The sequence below is a fragment of the Macrobrachium rosenbergii genome, chromosome 54, assembly GCF_040412425.1.
Source record: "Macrobrachium rosenbergii isolate ZJJX-2024 chromosome 54, ASM4041242v1, whole genome shotgun sequence".
In the NCBI taxonomy this organism is placed as follows: Eukaryota; Metazoa; Arthropoda; class Malacostraca; order Decapoda; family Palaemonidae; genus Macrobrachium; species Macrobrachium rosenbergii.
Window position 1 is genome coordinate 29,048,198 of NC_089794.1, and position 18,431 is coordinate 29,066,628.

At 35.9% G+C, this 18,431-nt stretch overlaps 2 protein-coding genes across 3 annotated transcripts in view; both read left to right on the top strand.

Annotated features, from left to right (window-relative positions):
* Positions 1-2,925, top strand: part of LOC136834927 (sulfotransferase 1A3-like) — a 10,586-nt gene extending 7,661 nt beyond the window's left edge. For both annotated transcript variants that reach the window (XM_067097766.1, XM_067097765.1), the window contains exons 3-6: positions 31-214; positions 1,066-1,254; positions 1,938-2,230; positions 2,560-2,925. In XM_067097766.1, the coding sequence (XP_066953867.1) occupies positions 31-214; positions 1,066-1,254; positions 1,938-2,230; positions 2,560-2,752 (859 nt within the window). In that variant the 3' untranslated portion in view covers positions 2,753-2,925. The remainder of the gene's footprint in view (positions 1-30; positions 215-1,065; positions 1,255-1,937; positions 2,231-2,559) is intronic.
* A 1,918-nt stretch (positions 2,926-4,843) lies between these two features.
* Positions 4,844-18,178, top strand: fand (Pre-mRNA-splicing factor SYF1 fand). Its single transcript, XM_067097767.1, has 15 exons — positions 4,844-4,998; positions 7,285-7,460; positions 7,964-8,129; positions 8,909-9,037; positions 9,278-9,454; positions 10,823-11,112; positions 11,878-12,007; positions 12,431-12,651; positions 14,217-14,463; positions 14,658-14,816; positions 15,264-15,476; positions 15,634-15,885; positions 16,065-16,236; positions 17,186-17,320; positions 17,997-18,178. The coding sequence occupies exons 1-15, from the start codon at positions 4,969-4,971 to the stop codon at positions 18,053-18,055; spliced, it is 2,556 nt and encodes an 851-aa protein (XP_066953868.1). The 5' UTR covers positions 4,844-4,968; the 3' UTR covers positions 18,056-18,178.
* The last annotated feature ends 253 nt before the right edge of the window (positions 18,179-18,431 follow it).

The following is an 18,431-nucleotide window of genomic DNA, read 5'->3' on the forward strand; positions in this document are numbered from 1 at the left end:
TGTCCGTTAAAATTCAAATTCCCCCTGCAGGTACGCAGATCTTGCATCAAGTATCTACAACTTTGAGTTCCGCAGCGACGACATAGTCGTCGTGACGTATCCCAAAACCGGAACAGTTTGGACAGCCGAGCTTCTATGGGCTTTGACGCACTTAGATCAACTCCACACTCTAGATACGGATCACATAAGCCTGAGGAATTTTTTCATAGATCGTGTAAGTTTGATTTTTTTTTTTTTTAGCTTTTTGTGTGTGTGTTTTTGGACTATTTTAACTGTTTATGCATGTATTACCAGTATGATTATAACTGTTTATGCATGTATTACCAGTATGGGTATAACTGTTTATGCATGTATTACCAGTATGATTATAACTGTTTATGCATGTATTACCAGTATGGGTATAACTGTTTATGCATGCATTACCAGTATGATTATAACTGTTTATACATGTATAAGTATTTAACTGTTTATGCATGCATTACCAGTATGATTATAACTGTTTATACATGTATTACCAGTATGGGTATAACTGTTTATGCATGTATTACCAGTATGATTATAACTGTTTATGCATGTATTACCAGTATGGGTATAACTGTTTATGCATGTATTACCAGTATGATTATAACTGTTTATGATTATAATAACTGTTTATGCATGTATTACCAGTATGGGTATAACTGTTTATGCATGTATTACCAGTATGATTATAACTGTTTATGCATGTATTACCAGTATGGGTATAACTGTTTATGCATGTATTACCAGTATGATTATAACTGTTTATGCATGTATTACCAGTATAGATTATAACTGCTACTTACACTTCTTAATATTGTTGTGGACATTTTAATCAACTTTGCTCTGAACACTATAGATGACCTCCGGTAATGTTGTGTCTCAATTGGGAATGGACCTTAAAATATTACTTTTTTCAGACACGGTACATATCTAGACCAGAGAGTCTTAGCCTGTTATAGTTCAGATGGTCCAGTAACTGGCAAATCACTTGGTGTGAGAAATTCATTTACAAATGTCAGCCCTAAAAGAACCTACCAATTCCAGGATTTTATATTTCCTCCGAGCAAAGATGACCCATCGCCACTAGTGAAGGCGTTCTTGGAAAAATTTCCAAACGGTCGGGTGGAAGATGGCGTCGTCCTCCAGTTAGCGAAAGCAGAGACCGGTCGTAGGATTATCAAAACGCACCTCCCACTCCACTTCTTTAACGAGGACTTGTTGAAAAAGACCAAGGTGAGCTAGTTTTCATTGTTTATATTGATGTTATGGTTTAGCTAAACCGGTGAGTTACATTCTCGGCTTCATGTAGGTCTAACCCCAAGGGTTAGTGGTTAGGCCTACGTCCAAGGGTTAGGCCTACGTCAAGTGAAGTTAATGAGGTTGGACTGCAAGGTAGGAAGTTACCAGGGGGAACTAATGGAAAATGAAAGGCAGAAAACATTGCAACTTGGGGAAGAATCATTCTTGCAAAGAACCTTTAGACCCAGTACAGTGTGCTGAACAAGGCGCACTGTAGTCATATGCGCGTTACACGGACGCAGTTACGCATGTCCATAAGTGATTCTTTAACTGATCAGAAATTATGATTGTGCTCACGTAATGCCTACTCTGTATATTCTCGAAACTTGAATTGTTCCTGTTCAGAAAGCTGTCTTGTTTGTGCCTGTAATTAGTAGATGAATCTGGTCTGAAAGCTGACTTTTAAGTTCTCGTAACTGGAACATGAGACTAGACAAAAAACCAGTCCTGTTTGGGCTCATAACATTTGCTCTTACCCAGGGAGAAAGCCACCATGCATGCATGTAATCATAAGTGATACGTTACCTGGGCAGAAATCTAACCTTGATAATATAATAATAATAATAATAATAATAATAATAATAATTTGGTAAAAAAGTGCCATCAATTTTGCCCAGGTTGTCTATGTCGCCAGAAATCCTAAGGACACGTGTGTCTCCTACCACTTCTTCCTGCGCCAGAGGCAAGACCAGACCGTGGAATGTGACTTTCCAACCATGGCAGAGCAATTCATGACGGACAAATGCAACTATTCGCCTTTCTGGGGTCACATCCAGCCAGCGTGGGACCTGAGAGACCACCCAAACCTCCATTTCGTCTTTTACGAGGACATGAAGGCAGACATTGTAAAGGAACTGCAGAAAATTAATGACTTTCTTTCTCTGGACCTCACCGTCGATCAGCTGACGAAGTAAGTACTGTAGAGTATTCCCCCTTTTTTAAGGTAGTGTACTTGTGTTTTAGAGAGAGAGAGAGAGAGAGAGAGAGAGAGAGAGAGAGAGAGAGAGAGAGAGAGAGAGAGGAAAGTTGTGATTGGTTTTGATTCTGAAATAACACCCAGTACACATTTGGTTCAACCTGTAGCAGTACTTGATAACTTTCAGCCTTATTTATTTTTCAGTTAATGGCGATTTAGGCTTGTTCCATACGAGTGCTGCACTTGTTGAATAATAATAATAATAATAATAATAATAATAATAATAATAATAATAATAATAATAAATTCTTTACAATCTACAGAGTTGCCGAAGCCACAAGCTTCGACAACATGAGGAGAAGAGATCAAAACCAGCCTCTGGTTAAAGGCACCTTTTTCCGCAAAGGCATCATCGGCGACTGGAAAAACATGGCGACACCTGAGTTAGATGCTAAGATGGACAGGTGGATTGCCGAAAACTCGAAGAAATTGGGCATTACCTTTAGATATGCATAGTTGTGTGTTGATTGTGATTTTTGCTTTATATGATTAACAGCAGATAAGTGTTTGTTGTTGGTTAATTGTCTCACTGAAATACCGTTGGTCGTAGATAACAAAGATATGATTTTAAATGCTTTTAGAAAACTAGAATGAAATTTGGTAAATTTCAAAAACAGTGTAACGTGAAACAGCTATTTCTTATCCATTATTTAACTGAGGCCTTGCATTCGTTAACTTAGCTTTCGAAGACAGATTTATCCTGAAACCATAAAAAAACTGACTTTGCAAACACACATACACACACACACACACACACACACGAACATAATTGCTTTATCCTGGTCGTTCCATCAGTTAAGTAACGATGGGTTTGGTAATTACTTAGATGGGTGACCACCAAGAAAAGAAAGAAGCTTTTGGCACATAAGCCACTTGAACATTCATAGGGTAGGTCATGGCCCTAGCAACCTCATCCAGTGAGTACATGCTATAAACTAGAAAGGTGTGCCCTAGAAAGAAAAAAAAAAGCAGATGGTGAAAGTCAGGCCTGTAGAAGTGATATATATATATATATATATATATATATATATATATATATATATATATATATATATATATATATATATATATATATTTATATATTCTTCTTCTTCTTTTTAACATGCTTTTTTCCCATTTTTTATGGGTAAGCACGATGCCTTCTTTTGAAGGACTTTTTGATTTGGCTTTTTTGGGGTAGACCGTAGTCTCGATCAGCTGCTGCCCTGCCTGACATCGCTTAGACCCCGGTAACATATGTTACATGTATCATACCAGACCCAACGCCCTTTCTCCCAGTAGCAAGAAGTTGTTGCGTGGGTAGGTCGAGAGTTCGAGACATGTGAGATGTTTATGTTTTTAGAAGATGTTGTAGTGGCTTTGTTTTGTGTGTGTATTTAGTCTGTAACACCCATTTGCTTTTTAAGCAAACTTATCCGTTGATTATATACATAATCCCGGGTGTCTCACGGATAGCAAAGTGTCCGCCTCTCTGATCAGTCGGCTGCGGATTTGAACCCGCGCCACAGACCTCTACGATGTTCCAAGCTGCTGCTGTAACCGACTGCGCCATCGAGGCTCATATATATATATATATATATATATATATATATATATATATATATATATATATATATATATATATATACAGTGGTGTGAGAACCTCGCCTTTCCCCATTCCTCTACATTTTGATTGATATGACTGATTGATTTATGGTCACTAAAACTGGCATCACAACATCTAGGTTATTGACACATTGTTTCCATCTGTCAAGGCTAGAGAATAAGACTATGAAGTTGGGCGCCCCCACCCCCCGCCTTTTCGGGGGTCTATTTAGAAATAAACTAATAATACTCATCTGCTTAAAACTGTTTTACGCGTGTTTTATTTTTACCCCTTATTATTTTGTATGCTGTGAATATATTTGAAAATGCATAATTTTAGTTTGGTAACTACCTTGAGGCCATCAGTGGTACAAGTATATTTTGTTTGATCTAATTAAATAAAACTCTAAAAATTAACTTATCAGGAACGCCGTTACAATAATAAGTAATCGCATAATAAACGTTATCGCTTAATTCATGCAACGAGTAGTTAATGATCAAAAGTTTGTAAATTTTAAATTACGTTACTCTCGAAGGCAAACGATGTAAATAGTGAACGAATATTTCTACGTCACAGAAAATGTTTTGACTTTCCCACAATGTTCGTTGTAATGTGAATCCTACATAGCAATTTTGTTATTGTAATGTGAATCCTACATAGGAATGTTGTTAATTGTTATGGATATGTACAGATTTTCAGATAAACTGTATTTGTAATATTCCATATTAACTTACTTATATTACATAAAGAGTACAATTTATCCTCTGTGGACTCTTCATGGTATGAAAACGCCTTACCGCAGTCCTTACAGTACACTGATAACACGAATTAAAAATTACTGTAAATTTTATTAAGATTAAATATACATTTAGTTGTATAATGAAATTTTATGGACTTTTGTATGTAATGTTGACATTATTCTTTGAAACATTATCTTAAAACGTTTGTCATTGGAAAGTCGAACCCTGAGTGGTAGAACGATTTGAACTACGGCAAATTGTAAACAAACACGACATATGGGTTAATGATCGAGTCATTTGACGTTTCTTCTGAAAATAGTGTTTCCGGTGTAAGATAAACGATCATCATGATTATGGACGCGTCAACGATAGTAATAGTAAGTTTTAACCTATGCACAAGTAAGGTAAAAGTTGTTTTAGAAGCCAGTGTGGTAGATTGATACCTTCTGGTGCCGGCAAAGTTTGAGTCCTTTGGCCGGTCGAGTTCAGAATGGAAATTTAGTTTTTCTAGTTGTTTTTATGCTTTGTTTAGTTTTTCATTGATTTTAATAGGAAATATTTAGGTAGCAAATGAATTAACCCGGATTTGACTCCCATCTGTATGTGTATTTTAGCCTAGTAAGATAGCACTATGATATTTCAGTTCCTAGCCAGATGTAGACCTGTATACTATACGATCCTATTTTCTATGTAGATCTATGCAAGTTATCTTGTGTTTTATGGATTTTTAACGTTGGGCCAGTACTTATTTGACTTATTTTTGTGCTCTCCCTCCCGCTTCCCACAATCCTCGGGGTAGTTTGCAGGACGATTGGATTACCTCCAAACGGAAGCTTACCCTAGGCCATTGTCTGGGGTGCAAAGCCTCCCCTGCCAGGTCAGGGCATGGTGCCCTAAGTGAGATTATAGGGAAGTAAGGTCTGGTTCGATCAGGACATGGCACTGTAGGAAAGGTTAGGTTTGTTTTCATCCGCAGAACTTGTTCCTGTGGTTCTACACTCGCCCCAATTGGGAACCTAGTGGGAGACATGGATTTTTTTGGTAGGGGAGAATTAAAATTGAGTGCAATGTATCAGTGAGGAAGGTAGGAAAAGCATAGATCGCAACACAGTCCAGAATTAAAATAGTAAGTGCATACAAACAGCAACATCAGGTATGTGAAGCAAACCTAACATGACTTAGAGTCTTGTGCCGTAAACATCCAAGTAAAATATAGAAATCCAGGATAAATTGCAGGGATGCTCCTTAATCTAACCTAACTTAGGCTAATGGGTCTTCACCTGGCCAGGGGTCATCCACTTACAGCCCTTGGCCAAAGTATCTAACCTGACCTAAAGTGACATAGCCTAATTCATAGGGTCAGACAGTGGTGTTTCCTAACCTAATCTTCCCCAACCCAACTCGGACAAAGGATCTGGGACCATACCCAGCTAGACCCTCTTACAGGTTACCCTAACCTGACATAAAGCACCGTGTGGGGAAATACAGAAATTCATCTTGATGTAACCTTCTACTCCAGGTCCTTTTTGCCAAGGGGCCACAACTTGTCTCCCCCTAAACTTATAGCATTTTCCTAATCTTAATATTGAAATTAGAAGTACTACCTAATTGACTCTCAGCTGAGGTTTCTTTTGTGGAGAAGCATTTATTATGAGAAGGGATTACTTTACTTTCAGGTGGGCAGAGAATTATTTTACATTTATAACATGAATTACGACTACCGCTCCCCCAGTCCCTCTTGGTGATGTGTAAACATAGCTCTGTAGGCACCAAATAACTGGGAAATGAACTTAGCATTTCCCTTTCTGATTGTGTTCTTTGAGTGGACTCTTCCAGTCTGTGTAGCCACTTGAGAAGACCTGGATTTTGCTAGGTGTAGTAAATAATGTTCCAAGTTGCATATAACCCGCATTTAGGTACTACTTCAGTTTAGGTATTGAGTTAAGAAAATGACAGGCTTCCTTTCTTGTTCTAAAAAATTACATTTAGGCCCCTGGTTCTTTATTCCTTGGCTGTATGGTAGTTGCTGTACGTGTTGTGTTGTATTGTTATCCCAGCTCCTTTCAAACAAGTCAGCTGCATTGTGTCTAAGGTTCATGGTACTGGCAAAAAGATGCACCAGATACTGGGTTCCTCGTCTCCTTTTGGTCTTGCTTAACAAGACATTCCAACCTATATTCATTGTTTTGTCAGTTGCAGATGAGCTACAGAGCTAAGTGTCTGTTCAAAGACTTAGGGCTGATAATGTTTTCTCTGTCCTCTCCGTAACAAGATTTCCTGTTCTCTATGTGGGAAAGATGGGATTCCCTTAAGCCTTGTCAAGGCCTGGTTTGTTGTAATGTTTGTTTCATGATAATAAGCCGGTATTGCTCTGTTTCTTTGATCCCCTTAGAGAAATGGAGAGAACCTTCTTATGGAGCAAATTCCTCATCCAGTTTTGAGCATGACTTTAGTGATGGTTCATAAGAAGACTGCTAATGACCTTTTCAGTGTGTTGCTTTACTTTCAGATCTTTAATCATGTAAAATTTGAATACAGAAAGATTTACACAATTAAACTTGCTGTAGTTGAATAGAGAGGCATGAGTAACACCATGCTATACTCATACTTAATTGTAGAACTAACATTAATTTTTTCCACTCATATTGAAATGAATTTTTCAGGAAACTGATGATTTACAATACGAAGAGGAACTACTTCGAAACCCCTACTCGGTCAAACACTGGATGCGATATATTGAGCACAAAAAGGATGGGGCTCCCAAGAAGCTCAATATTGTCTACGAAAGAGCCCTGTTGCAGATGCCAGGGAGCTATAAATTGTGGCATTTGTACCTGAGGTAACATTTAATCTTCTTTAATACTATATATCGAGAGAAGCAAGAGGAGTGGGTATTGTGAGCATGTCTCTAGAATGATAAAAACTTTATTTTGCGATCTTATTATTATTATATTAATAAAAATGTAAATAGCATAGGATCTTCGTATTCACTAATTGCAAGCATGAGGAGAGTACTGCAGAAAGAGACAAGATAGACAGTACATGCATATATTGATTTTTAACCCTTCCTACTTCATGTTCTAAGACAAGCTTCACTTTCATGATTAAGAACTGTAATGCTCTCAATATAGCCTATTTATGTTGTTAGGATTTAATGCACTGCCATAGTTGATATTTAGATCATTATCTATTTTTCACAGATGGAACAAGTCCTAAGTCTGTTAACTTGCTAAACAAGTTCTACAATCTTAATTCAGTAATAAAATCCAGTTGGTATGAATTTTATTCATTGACGGCATTTATAACTAATTTGATCACATTTCCTCAATTTTTTTCTTTTAGGTTGCGCATGCAGCAAGTTAAAGGCCGCTGCATAACAGATCCAGAATATGAGAGTGTCAACAATACATTTGAAAGGGCTTTGGTTTTCATGCACAAGATGCCTCGTGTTTGGATTGATTATTGTCAGTTCCTAATAAACCAGAAAAAGATTACAAGAACTAGAAAGGTAAGCTTAGATGCTCCAACTGGCATGCTTTTCACAGTGCCTGAGAATGTATATACTGCAGCTATTCCCATACTGCCATCTTCGCTCACAGCTGAAGCAAATACTGTATAAAGCATCAGAAAGTATAAAAAAAAATAGATGTAGCCTGAGGGATTTTTGTTATTCAGTGTGAATCTAGGCCTTAATAAAGTAGTTGATAGAAATCCCTCTTCCTTATAACAGAAACTCATTATTTCTCTCTGCAGTCTCAAGAAATTATTATTATTTATAACAAGCTAAGATAGAAACAAACCACTTAAAAAATTGAGAAGATTTTGTTGAAATCTTAATTAATGATTCATTTTTGTGTGTGTAGATTTCAGTATATATTCCTTGTAAACTGTTACAAGTTTTAGTATGAAGTAAGAAAACATGTTGCATAAAGGTTAGAATACAAATAGTGTTCAGTATAAGGCTTGTGAATACCAGAAAGGAATGCATATAGTTAAATTAGTATTCCTTGTACAGACAGCTAATCATTTATATAGTTATGTTAGGTTAGCCTGGCCATCAAGAGTAGGGATTACTTTTACAGAATAACTAAATTATTACCTTTCTCCCCGACATACCTGATTTTTATTCTACAGTAGTCTTGAAGTTATTTCAGTGTGAGGTGATAATGAAAATAGAAAATGAGATAATGTTCAATTTTATGCATTGAGGAGCAATGTTACTTTTTTGTTTCCAAACTTTTATGCTTAGTGTGTTATTTATGGTTTTTTAAATTTTTTTACTTGCAGACATTTGACCGAGCCCTGTGTGCTTTACCCATTACACAGCACAACAGAATATGGCCACTGTATTTGAAATTTGTTATGTCTTATAGGATACCTGAAACTGCCGTCAGAGTGTGGAGGAGATATCTTAAGGTAAGCCTGTGAAATTTGGATTAAGGAAAAAATAATGGTCTGAAAAGGTAAAATATATGTAAATATTTCTGTATGATGGTATTTAATGAGTATGTTGGTTTCAATGAGTATCATGAGGGCCATGTTTTAAAATAGAAACACTTTTGGAATACTGTACATGATTAGAGATGGCTTTGAAATTACTTAAAATAAGAGTTGATATTGATTTTATACTAAGGAAGGATTTAATTATTTTTATAGCTATGTCCAGAAGACACTGAGGACTACATTAACTACCTCATGTCAATTGGAAGGCTAGAAGAAGCAGCCAAAAAGTACGAGTGGTGTGTCAACACAGACACCTTCACTTCCAAGTACGGCAAATCAAAGCATCAGCTGTGGTCTGAGCTTTGTGAACTGATCTCAAAAAACCCTCAGGTATTTAAGAATGTTTTCTTTATTATTGTTTATATTTAAAATTGTAGTGTGTTGCATTTGTTTGAAATGCAGAGTTCATGCATTGAATTTAATTTCCTCCTAGGGATCTCTTGAGTATTCCCTCTGTTTATCTATGTTTTGTCTTGCTGATGGAAAGGATTGAAGCTGATATTTGTGCCACCAACTGGGTGACTGAATCACCAATTTTCTCAAACCTTGGACTGTTTGAGTTCCTTTGCCAGAAGATACCCTTTTTGTATTTAGCATATTTGTAAATTGTTAGTCATTTATCTACCCTTGACGGTATTTGCATTTAATGTTACTTCTTTTGTACTGTATTTGTTCTAATTTTCCAAAATATGAACATTATGAATAATAATATAAATAGGACTAATTGTTCTAGAGTTTGTCATATAAGTTTTTTGTTGGATTAACAGTCAAATGATAGTATGTAGTATATTACCCAAATAAGGAGAATTTATAATTTATTTTTTGAGTTTTGTTATTTAATGTAAGCAAGAGTTACTAGAATAATAAGCAGATGCAAAGCAAATAATTTAGCTGTTTTTCCACAACATGTAAGTTTTAAGACATTATCTTAGAATAATCTAATTTTAAGTTCATTATCTTTCCTATTCCATCTCAAATAGTACATTCATAAAACTATATTGAGAATAAGTTAGTGGGTACTGCAACATTGGAGGGCAATTTTCTCTAGTTAGTTGTCTTATTCCTTCATTCCCTTTATCCATCTTTGACACCAGCTAGTCAGCCATCCAGCCTAGGTATCAGGATTATATGGGGAGGGGCTGAATGCTTTGTTACTATTTATTATTAGATCTAACATGAAAGAACTTTTGATTTTGTTATGAACAAAGGTACTTTTATTTTAGTGAGAAGCCAATTGGTGACCTTAGATAGGATTTGACTGTTTGGTAGCAGACACCAGCATGGTACTGTACTTTCAGGCTTTTAAATCGTTATCCAGTATTTGTAAAATTATAGGTTTGTTGTTTTTATGAACTTCTCAAAATGTTTTAAAGTGATTTTTATAGATAAAATGTATCGTTATATGTTACTGCCTTGTCTCCTGTGACAGTGATTGTTTAAAATTTTTGTGCTCATAAATGCAGAGCAATGAAGTGAAGGCTACGGGTTGTGAAACAAGGGTACCTGGTAGCAATGTGGTTTATACATGCCATTTGCTTAACACTTGCATTCCACTTCAAATTGGAGCCCTGAGCTTGGTCACTCCTAAAGGAGTAAGGGCATTTGTAAATTACATTACTGCAATAGGTTTTTATCTGTGAATCATCAATTTATATAAAATTCATGGCACTTCATGTGAAATTTTCTTCATTCAAATAGGAAACCAGTTTAAAAAATGCTGAGGCTATCATTCGTCATGGTCTGCAGAGGTACACAGATCAAGTTGGCATGTTGTGGAATTCATTAGCAGAATACTATATTATTAGTACCCTGTTCGAAAGGGCCAGAGATGTTTATGAAGAAGCCCTGCGGAGTGTCATGACTGTGAGAGATTTTACTCAAGTCTTTGATGCTTACGCCCAGTTTGAAGAATTGATGTTGAAGCAGCGTATGGAAGAAGTTGCATTAACAGATGGGGACGAAGAAGAGGAAACTGAATTAGAGCTGAGGTATGGTAGTTGTTGTCATGTAATGAGGCAGTTATAAGGTAAAGACATCACTGTAATGCAGAGATAATTGATTGTATTAGGAACTGAAATTATTTTGAGTACATGGTAAAAAATACTTTAACCAGCATCTCTGAAACTTTAGAAGTGCTGTTTTTTTGAGATTTGCTACACATACGGGACATTATCCCTAGTTACCTTGTTTGTCCTACAAAGCCACTTGAAATTCTCCTTACATAGTGTGTTACATATACAGTACAATAATTGTAATTAAAACCAGATAATATAATTCATGTATAACTGTGTGCAAACAAGCACAGATTTATTATTATTGTTATTATCATAGTTACCAGATAATTTGATTAGGCTACTGACCTAAAATCCCTTGATATGCGTAAGCAACCTAGCTATCTCAGCAGGATTGAATGTCCTGTATTGCCCTGCTCAAAGCACCAATCATCACAGTTAGACCTTTGTCCGCCTACCGTATAAAGACTAGTAATAGTTTCTGATTGTGCAGTTATTTAGGCTGCATTTATTTATTTTTTTGCACTGTGGCATGATCCTAACTTTAACTTTAAACTTGTAATTAATGTCTTTCCAAGTATAATTATTTTAGTTTTTTAAAATTTTATACAGTAAAAATAATATTTATATCTTGTCTGTGCACCTGCACTGTTGTTTAAGATTCTGAAATCTTACAGTTTTGGTATAGTGCAAATTTACCAAACCTTCTGTCATCATATGCTTCATTTGCCTTATTTACAGACTGGCAAGATACGAAGATCTCATACAAAGACGTCCATTGTTACTTAACTCAGTGATGCTACGGCAGAATCCCCACAATGTCTTGGAGTGGCAGAAGCGAGTCACTTTATATGAAGGAAAGCCCAAAATGGTAAGTTTAGAATCAAGACAGAACTTACTTAGCCATCTGAAACTTTTGAGTTCAACACTGTAGAGACATGAGATTTGTGCCTTGGATTATAGGACATTAATTTCAGAACACTAATACCTGTACTTTTACAGGTACTTCTCGTTTTATGTAAGTGAACTGTTCCACATTCCTGTACTTGAAGCAGTTTTTATGTAATGTGAATTTGCTGTTACTCACATGCTTCACTTAAGCTATGTGACAGTGGTTTAAACCGACAGTCCCTTTGAAAGCTTGATAAATTACTTTTTGTACACTGAATTTCACTTGATTTTATATACTAGGAAGATATGTATTTTGTAGTTTGAGTTTTTAGTTTGTATTCAGTTGTTTTATGTAAAAGAAATGACTGTATCATGGCAAGCATTAATTTATTTCTCATTGCAGATAGTGGCAACTTATATGGAAGCAGTCAAGACAATTGACCCCAAACAAGCCACTGGTAAACTTTATTCATTGTGGGTTGACTTTGCCAAATTTTATGAGGATAACAGTCAAATCATGGATGCCCGCATCATCTTCCAGCGGGCTACAGAAGTTCCATACGTGAAGGTCGACGACTTGGCGAGTGTGTGGTGCGAATGGGCTGAAATGGAGATTAGGCACGAGTAAGTATTTAAATGTAGGCATTAGTCTTATGGTGGGAATCAGTGAAAAAGCAAAAGTACAGCAATGTTGTGTGTGCATGTCGACCAAGGCTTAGGACAAGTTAGTAAGGTTAAAAGCCATTTATGAATATGCAGTCTTGTTGTCTTCTTAAGCGTACAGTATGCCTTATAAAATGTACTGGAGGTGGTATTCAAAAAGCTTTGTTTTGTTACCTCAGCCCCTACATTGCATTGCCTTTACTTTTTATGAACAGTATTCCCTTTGGTTTTTTCTGTTAGCTGTCCACCTCCCCCAACATTCTCTTGTCCTAGTTTTCTCCCTTTGAGAACAAATTTTTTGAGCCTGTAAATGACTGCTACACAATGTTTATAATAACTTGCTTTAATTTCACTTAGTCATTTTCTGCCTAATACCACTCTTCTACGAGACATTATGGACTACAGCTAGGTAGAGTGCCGATTGTAACATTTTATAAATCAGACAGTACGTATCCCCAACACGCATCCACGATGCATACGGCCAAAAGGATTACATAGGATGTAATCCAATTAGAGAATATAGATACATACAGATCAAATTACAAGTACTAAATGTTAAAATGAAGGTGATTTTCCAAATATTGAAAGCAGTGGGTGAGGAATTTGTAAGTCAGTCTTCTCACTCAGAGTTGATATTTAGTCAGTCTCTGGTCTTTTGGCAGCCTTGGTTTAAGAGTGCTAGACAGGTAAGGTGGAGTGGACAGTTGGTTTCCCATGACATTGAGTGTCTTAACTGTTATCAACAACTGCTGTGTTGGTCTGCTGGTCATAATAGATATTCTGCTGAATATCTATTATGACCTCAGTAGATTGTGGTAAATGAGAGACTAGCATTTGGTGAATGTTAAAGCTACTCCAGAGTATATATCACTATACAGCAATTGTAGAATATCAGTAAGAAAATGTGAAGTCAATACTCTAATATCTAAAAGAGAATTATAATGGCAAGCAAAGACCGTGAAGCTGGAGGAGAATAATTATAGTATTGTAAACCATATACTGTAAGAATTCACAGTACATCAGGTATTACATTAACTTCAGAAAGAGGCAGAGTTGAAGAATGTGCTTTGAATATATGAGGACCAGGACTTAGTACATAAACTATCATACATTTATTGCAACTTGTCCACCATGCCCTTTCTAATTTCTGTGCAGTTCTGATGCATAAATTTAATTTTTTTTTTTTGTAAAACAATTTTTTACTCTTTCGTATTGCTTTTTTCATTTATATTGCTGTTTTTCCTTGTCCTTGTAAATGTTTTATAGTTTTGCTTTCCAAAATTTTATTTCATATTTTAATTACATATTTGACGTAGAAGTTCATGCTAGACTTGTCTATAGTATTACATCGACAGCTCTTTCATGTTTTCCTTCGTTCTATAATGAGTAACTTATAGTATATAATGGATGTACAGTACATTTTACAAGTAGCTTTGTGGTGTAATTTTTTTTGGTTGTGTGAACTTTAGAGTTTTCTTTTTTCTCATCTTTGAAAGTGTAATTTTGACACAACATTTACCTTTCAGCAATGAGGAAGAAGCTTTGAAACTAATGAAGAGAGCTACAGCACCACCTCCACATAAAGTGGCTTACAATGATGAATCTGAGCCCGTTCAACGGCGTGTATACAAATCTTTGAAACTATGGTCCATGTTTGCTGACCTAGAAGAAAGCTTGGGGACTTTCAAATCATGTAAAGCTGTGTATGACAGGATTATTGACCTTCGAATTGCCACACCTCAGATTATCATTAACTATGGAATGTATTTACAGGTACTGTTTAATTTAAGTGCAGGGCAAAATTTAGCATCATGGAACAGAAGCCCACCTTGTTTAAAATTTGGTATTAATTACTGAGCTTACCAGAAAGATTTTTACCAATTAATTTAGGCTCTGGACAGTTTTATAATTGATTAGGTTTTCTTAAATTGTAGAGTGCTCATATACCTGTGCTATTTTTATTGCAGGAAAACAATTACTTTGAGGAAGCCTTTAAAGCCTATGAAAAAGGGATTGCACTCTTCAAGTGGCCCTATGTGTACGATATTTGGAACACCTATCTAATGAGGTTTTTAGACCGATACAAAGGAACAAAAATTGAACGAGCAAGAGATTTATTTGAGCAGGTGAGAGGTCTTTTGCATTGTATCATGACTTTAGAAACCTTCAGGTGTCACTAACACATGTAGCTTTTTGTTTTTGGTTTACATTTTTACCTACCTGACTTTATGGTATGAATATCTAAAGACAATGTTTTGAACATCTGGATGGTTTGCTAGAATTTCGGCTAAGTAAATATACTGCTGATTATGAAATAATTTTTAATTTCAGTTTTTATTGTAAACAAGTGAGTTTTTGTCAACATTAAACTATGCAATTTGGAAGTGCAGTATAATACCTCATATGCAGTTAGAGTTTGTGATCATACAGTTCTCTAGTTGATTTTTACAATTAACATGCAGTGTTTTGAACACAGTAGACTTAATTGTCTCAGATGGTTTTACATGCATAAATGACATTATGCAAAATAAAGTCCCAGATCAACTAACTAAAGATATCTCTTTTGTCTCTAGTGTTTGGAAAAATGTCCACCCAAGTACGCCAGAAATTTGTATCTATTGTATGCAAAGATGGAGGAGGAGCATGGCTTGGCCAGACATGCAATGCAGATCTACAGCAGGGCCACAAAAGCTGTTCCACCTGAAGAGAAATTGTCAATATACAATATATATCTGCAGCATGCACAACAAATATATGGTGTGACAAGAACAAGAGAGATATATCAGGTACGTATGAGGAAGGCTGCTCCTATGTAGTGACAGGTTCGCTACAATGGTTCTTGTTAATGTGTGATGTTAAGATTCTAAGGCTATACTCTGTTACAGCAGTCTTCCATAAAATTAAATGCTACTTTAATGCAAGAATCATTTCACTCCTTTCCAGGAAGCTATTGATGACCTTCCAGATGAGGGGGCAAGGGAAATGTGTCTTCGTTTTGCAGAGATGGAGCGCAAACTTGGAGAGATTGACAGGGCTCGAGAAATTTATGTCTACTGTAGTCAGATATGCGATCCACGTGTTACTGCTGATTTTTGGGCCAAGTGGACAGATTTTGAAGTGGCTCATGGGAATGAGGACACAATGAAAGAACTTTTGAGAATTAAGCGTTCAATGCAGGCTAAATATAACACACAGGTTTGAATTTATAGCTTCTGGATTTTGTGGGGTTGCAATATTTTGAAGACTTATTCAACCTTAGTGATTAATTCTCTTATGATTTATTTTGTTACATTGTTAGACTTTACAGTAAGTGTCATGAGAATCTTACTGAAGAGTTTCTCTTTCTCATAAATGCACAACTTTTCATTTCTCAGGTGAACATGATGTCAGCGCAGATGTTAGCCTCGGCCGGAACAGTGGCTGGGACAGTATCCGATCTGGCACCAGGTGCTAAGGATGGCATGCGTATGCTTGAGGCCCGTGCCTTTGCTATGAATAAGCCTGATGAACAGAATCCTCCCACGACCTCAGCTCCATCTGCCCCAGGTATTGTTTCAGTGTTTTTGTGCTTAGTGTTAATTAGCAAGATCTCTTTTGTGTGGGATATTGCCATCTATTAAACTAAGTATTGAACTTAAGAAATATTCTTGTATCCTTGGCAATAACTGCGGAATAAGATAACTGAAATTTAACTACAAAGTGGTTATCCAGACTAGATTAAGTAATTATAAGTTTGATGCTGATTGTTGTGAAGCTGAATTGTGCAAAAATGATTCCAGCTATGTATTTGAGAATAGATATATTACTGAAATGAAATTTCAGTGCTGTGTAATGTGAGTTCCTTTAGCTTAGTCAGAATTTGAAATTTTTCATACAGATTTTGTGAAAAGAACTTTTGGTGTCTAATCTCTTGTAAGTTGGCTTCTGAGCTAGTTTTAGGAACCCAGTAAAGATAGGACGTCTATTATTGAAACAGCAATAAGCAACTTAGGATCTGGATATAAATCTTTGCAAGAACCTGTAACTTCAACCAACGAGGTTAGGTCAGGCGAATAGAAATTTACTAGTATTTCTTGATGTCTGAAGTTGATCTTTAGAATATGTATGTGAGGCATCACCGTTTTTCGAGTTTTCATTTCATTCTCAGGGTATAGCTACAGCCACATGGTTGAGTTACTGTATGAATTTTTTGCTTTGATTATGATTTGTTCAATTTTTTTTTTTTTTACTTTTGTTGTATAGTTGTTGGCATTTCCATCTTGCAATTAATGGTTTTCAAATCCTGTTTCCTGGATATTAGACATTTCTGTACAGTTCTGTTCTTCACACTGGGTTTTCACACCTCATGCTCATTACCAGAAAAAATTTTTTTTAGGACAGAGTTTAGGCTAAAATCAGTTTTGGCGTGACAGATTTTTAATGGTAATTTTAGATTTACCTTGTGGACTCTCAAAATTATAACATTGAATTTATTCTGGATGAAAATTTTTTACAGGAGGATCCAAAATTCTCTTTGTCCGTGGATCAACCACTAAGAGGGACGATGAAGTTGCTGATACTGCGCGTGCTGCTAATCCCGATGAAATTAGCCTGGATGAGGATGAGGATGATGATGACGATGATGACGAAGGTAAGAATGAAGTGCCGTGCTTAGTGCTTCATTTTACTGTAATATTGTCATGTTCTGCAAAGGTGTTCTGTAGTCAGTTAGAGCAGTCTTAAGAAATTTAAACATTTTATTATAGTAGAGTAACTTTTAGTAATTATACTTTTATTGTTTTAGTAGTAGTCACATATTTGTAACTTCTATTATTATTTTGTAAAATAGTGTCATTTATGCAATATATATACTGCATTATAAATTGCCACCACCTTCTTGGAATATAGTGGCTGATCTTGAATTATCATCATAATGTTTTTATGCCAGCTTTTCCCTTTATGGGCTAGACATAAAATGAGGTCTCTCCCTCACAATCCCTGCAAAGCATCCTCTAGTTTGTTTCTGCCAGGGAGAGTTTTTATTAAAATTTTGAGTGGTTTCATGTACATATTTTTTCACAATCAGGGGCATCTGGATTTTTCATCCTTGTGACAGCATTATTTGACTAACTTTGGTGTAGTGCTGTAATGATTTTGCAAATGAATGTTAGCTATATCTTTTATATCACTACTATAGTTTAAAATACATTGCACTGAAAATAATTCTGTATGTTTTGAACAGACCTCACTGTTTACCTTCATCCGTAGATTTAAATGAAAGTGCAAGCCCTTATACGATGCTAAACAATATACTTTTTGCATTGCAGACATTCCTCAACAACGTGAAGTCCCTTCAGCAGTATTTGGCCAACTCAAACAGGAATAATGTGTTTGAAATCAGTGTTACAGATGCCCTAGTTAATGGAAGTTTTCCTGGAACTGAGGAAGCTGTGATTATTGGAAAGGATGAGATTCCTCGTTTAAAAAATATATTGTATAGTTACTTTTGTTTTCAGATTTTTTTCACCCAGCTTAGACTTGAAACAATTTTAGATTCCTAATCTTTTCACTCATCCTTCTTATATTGCATTTTTATGTAACCATTATGGGAATCTGATCCAGGTAGTTTCTCCCTGATGCCTCTCACACAGTGGTAAGGAACCAGGAATCAAAATCAAATCAAGCCAGTTGACAAGGTAAATTCTGACAACTAAAGTTCATGTTTTTACCTTATAGATAACAGATAGAGATTACAGTTTGAT

Excerpts from the sequence above, each read along its gene's own strand:
- fand (XM_067097767.1), top strand. The coding sequence starts at position 4,969 with ATGATTATGGACGCGTCAACGATAGTAATA. Across the intron at positions 9,038-9,277 it reads TGTGGAGGAGATATCTTAAG|CTATGTCCAGAAGACACTGA; the intron begins GTAAGCCTGTGA and ends TTATTTTTATAG. Across the intron at positions 14,464-14,657 it reads ACTATGGAATGTATTTACAG|GAAAACAATTACTTTGAGGA; the intron begins GTACTGTTTAAT and ends TTTTTATTGCAG.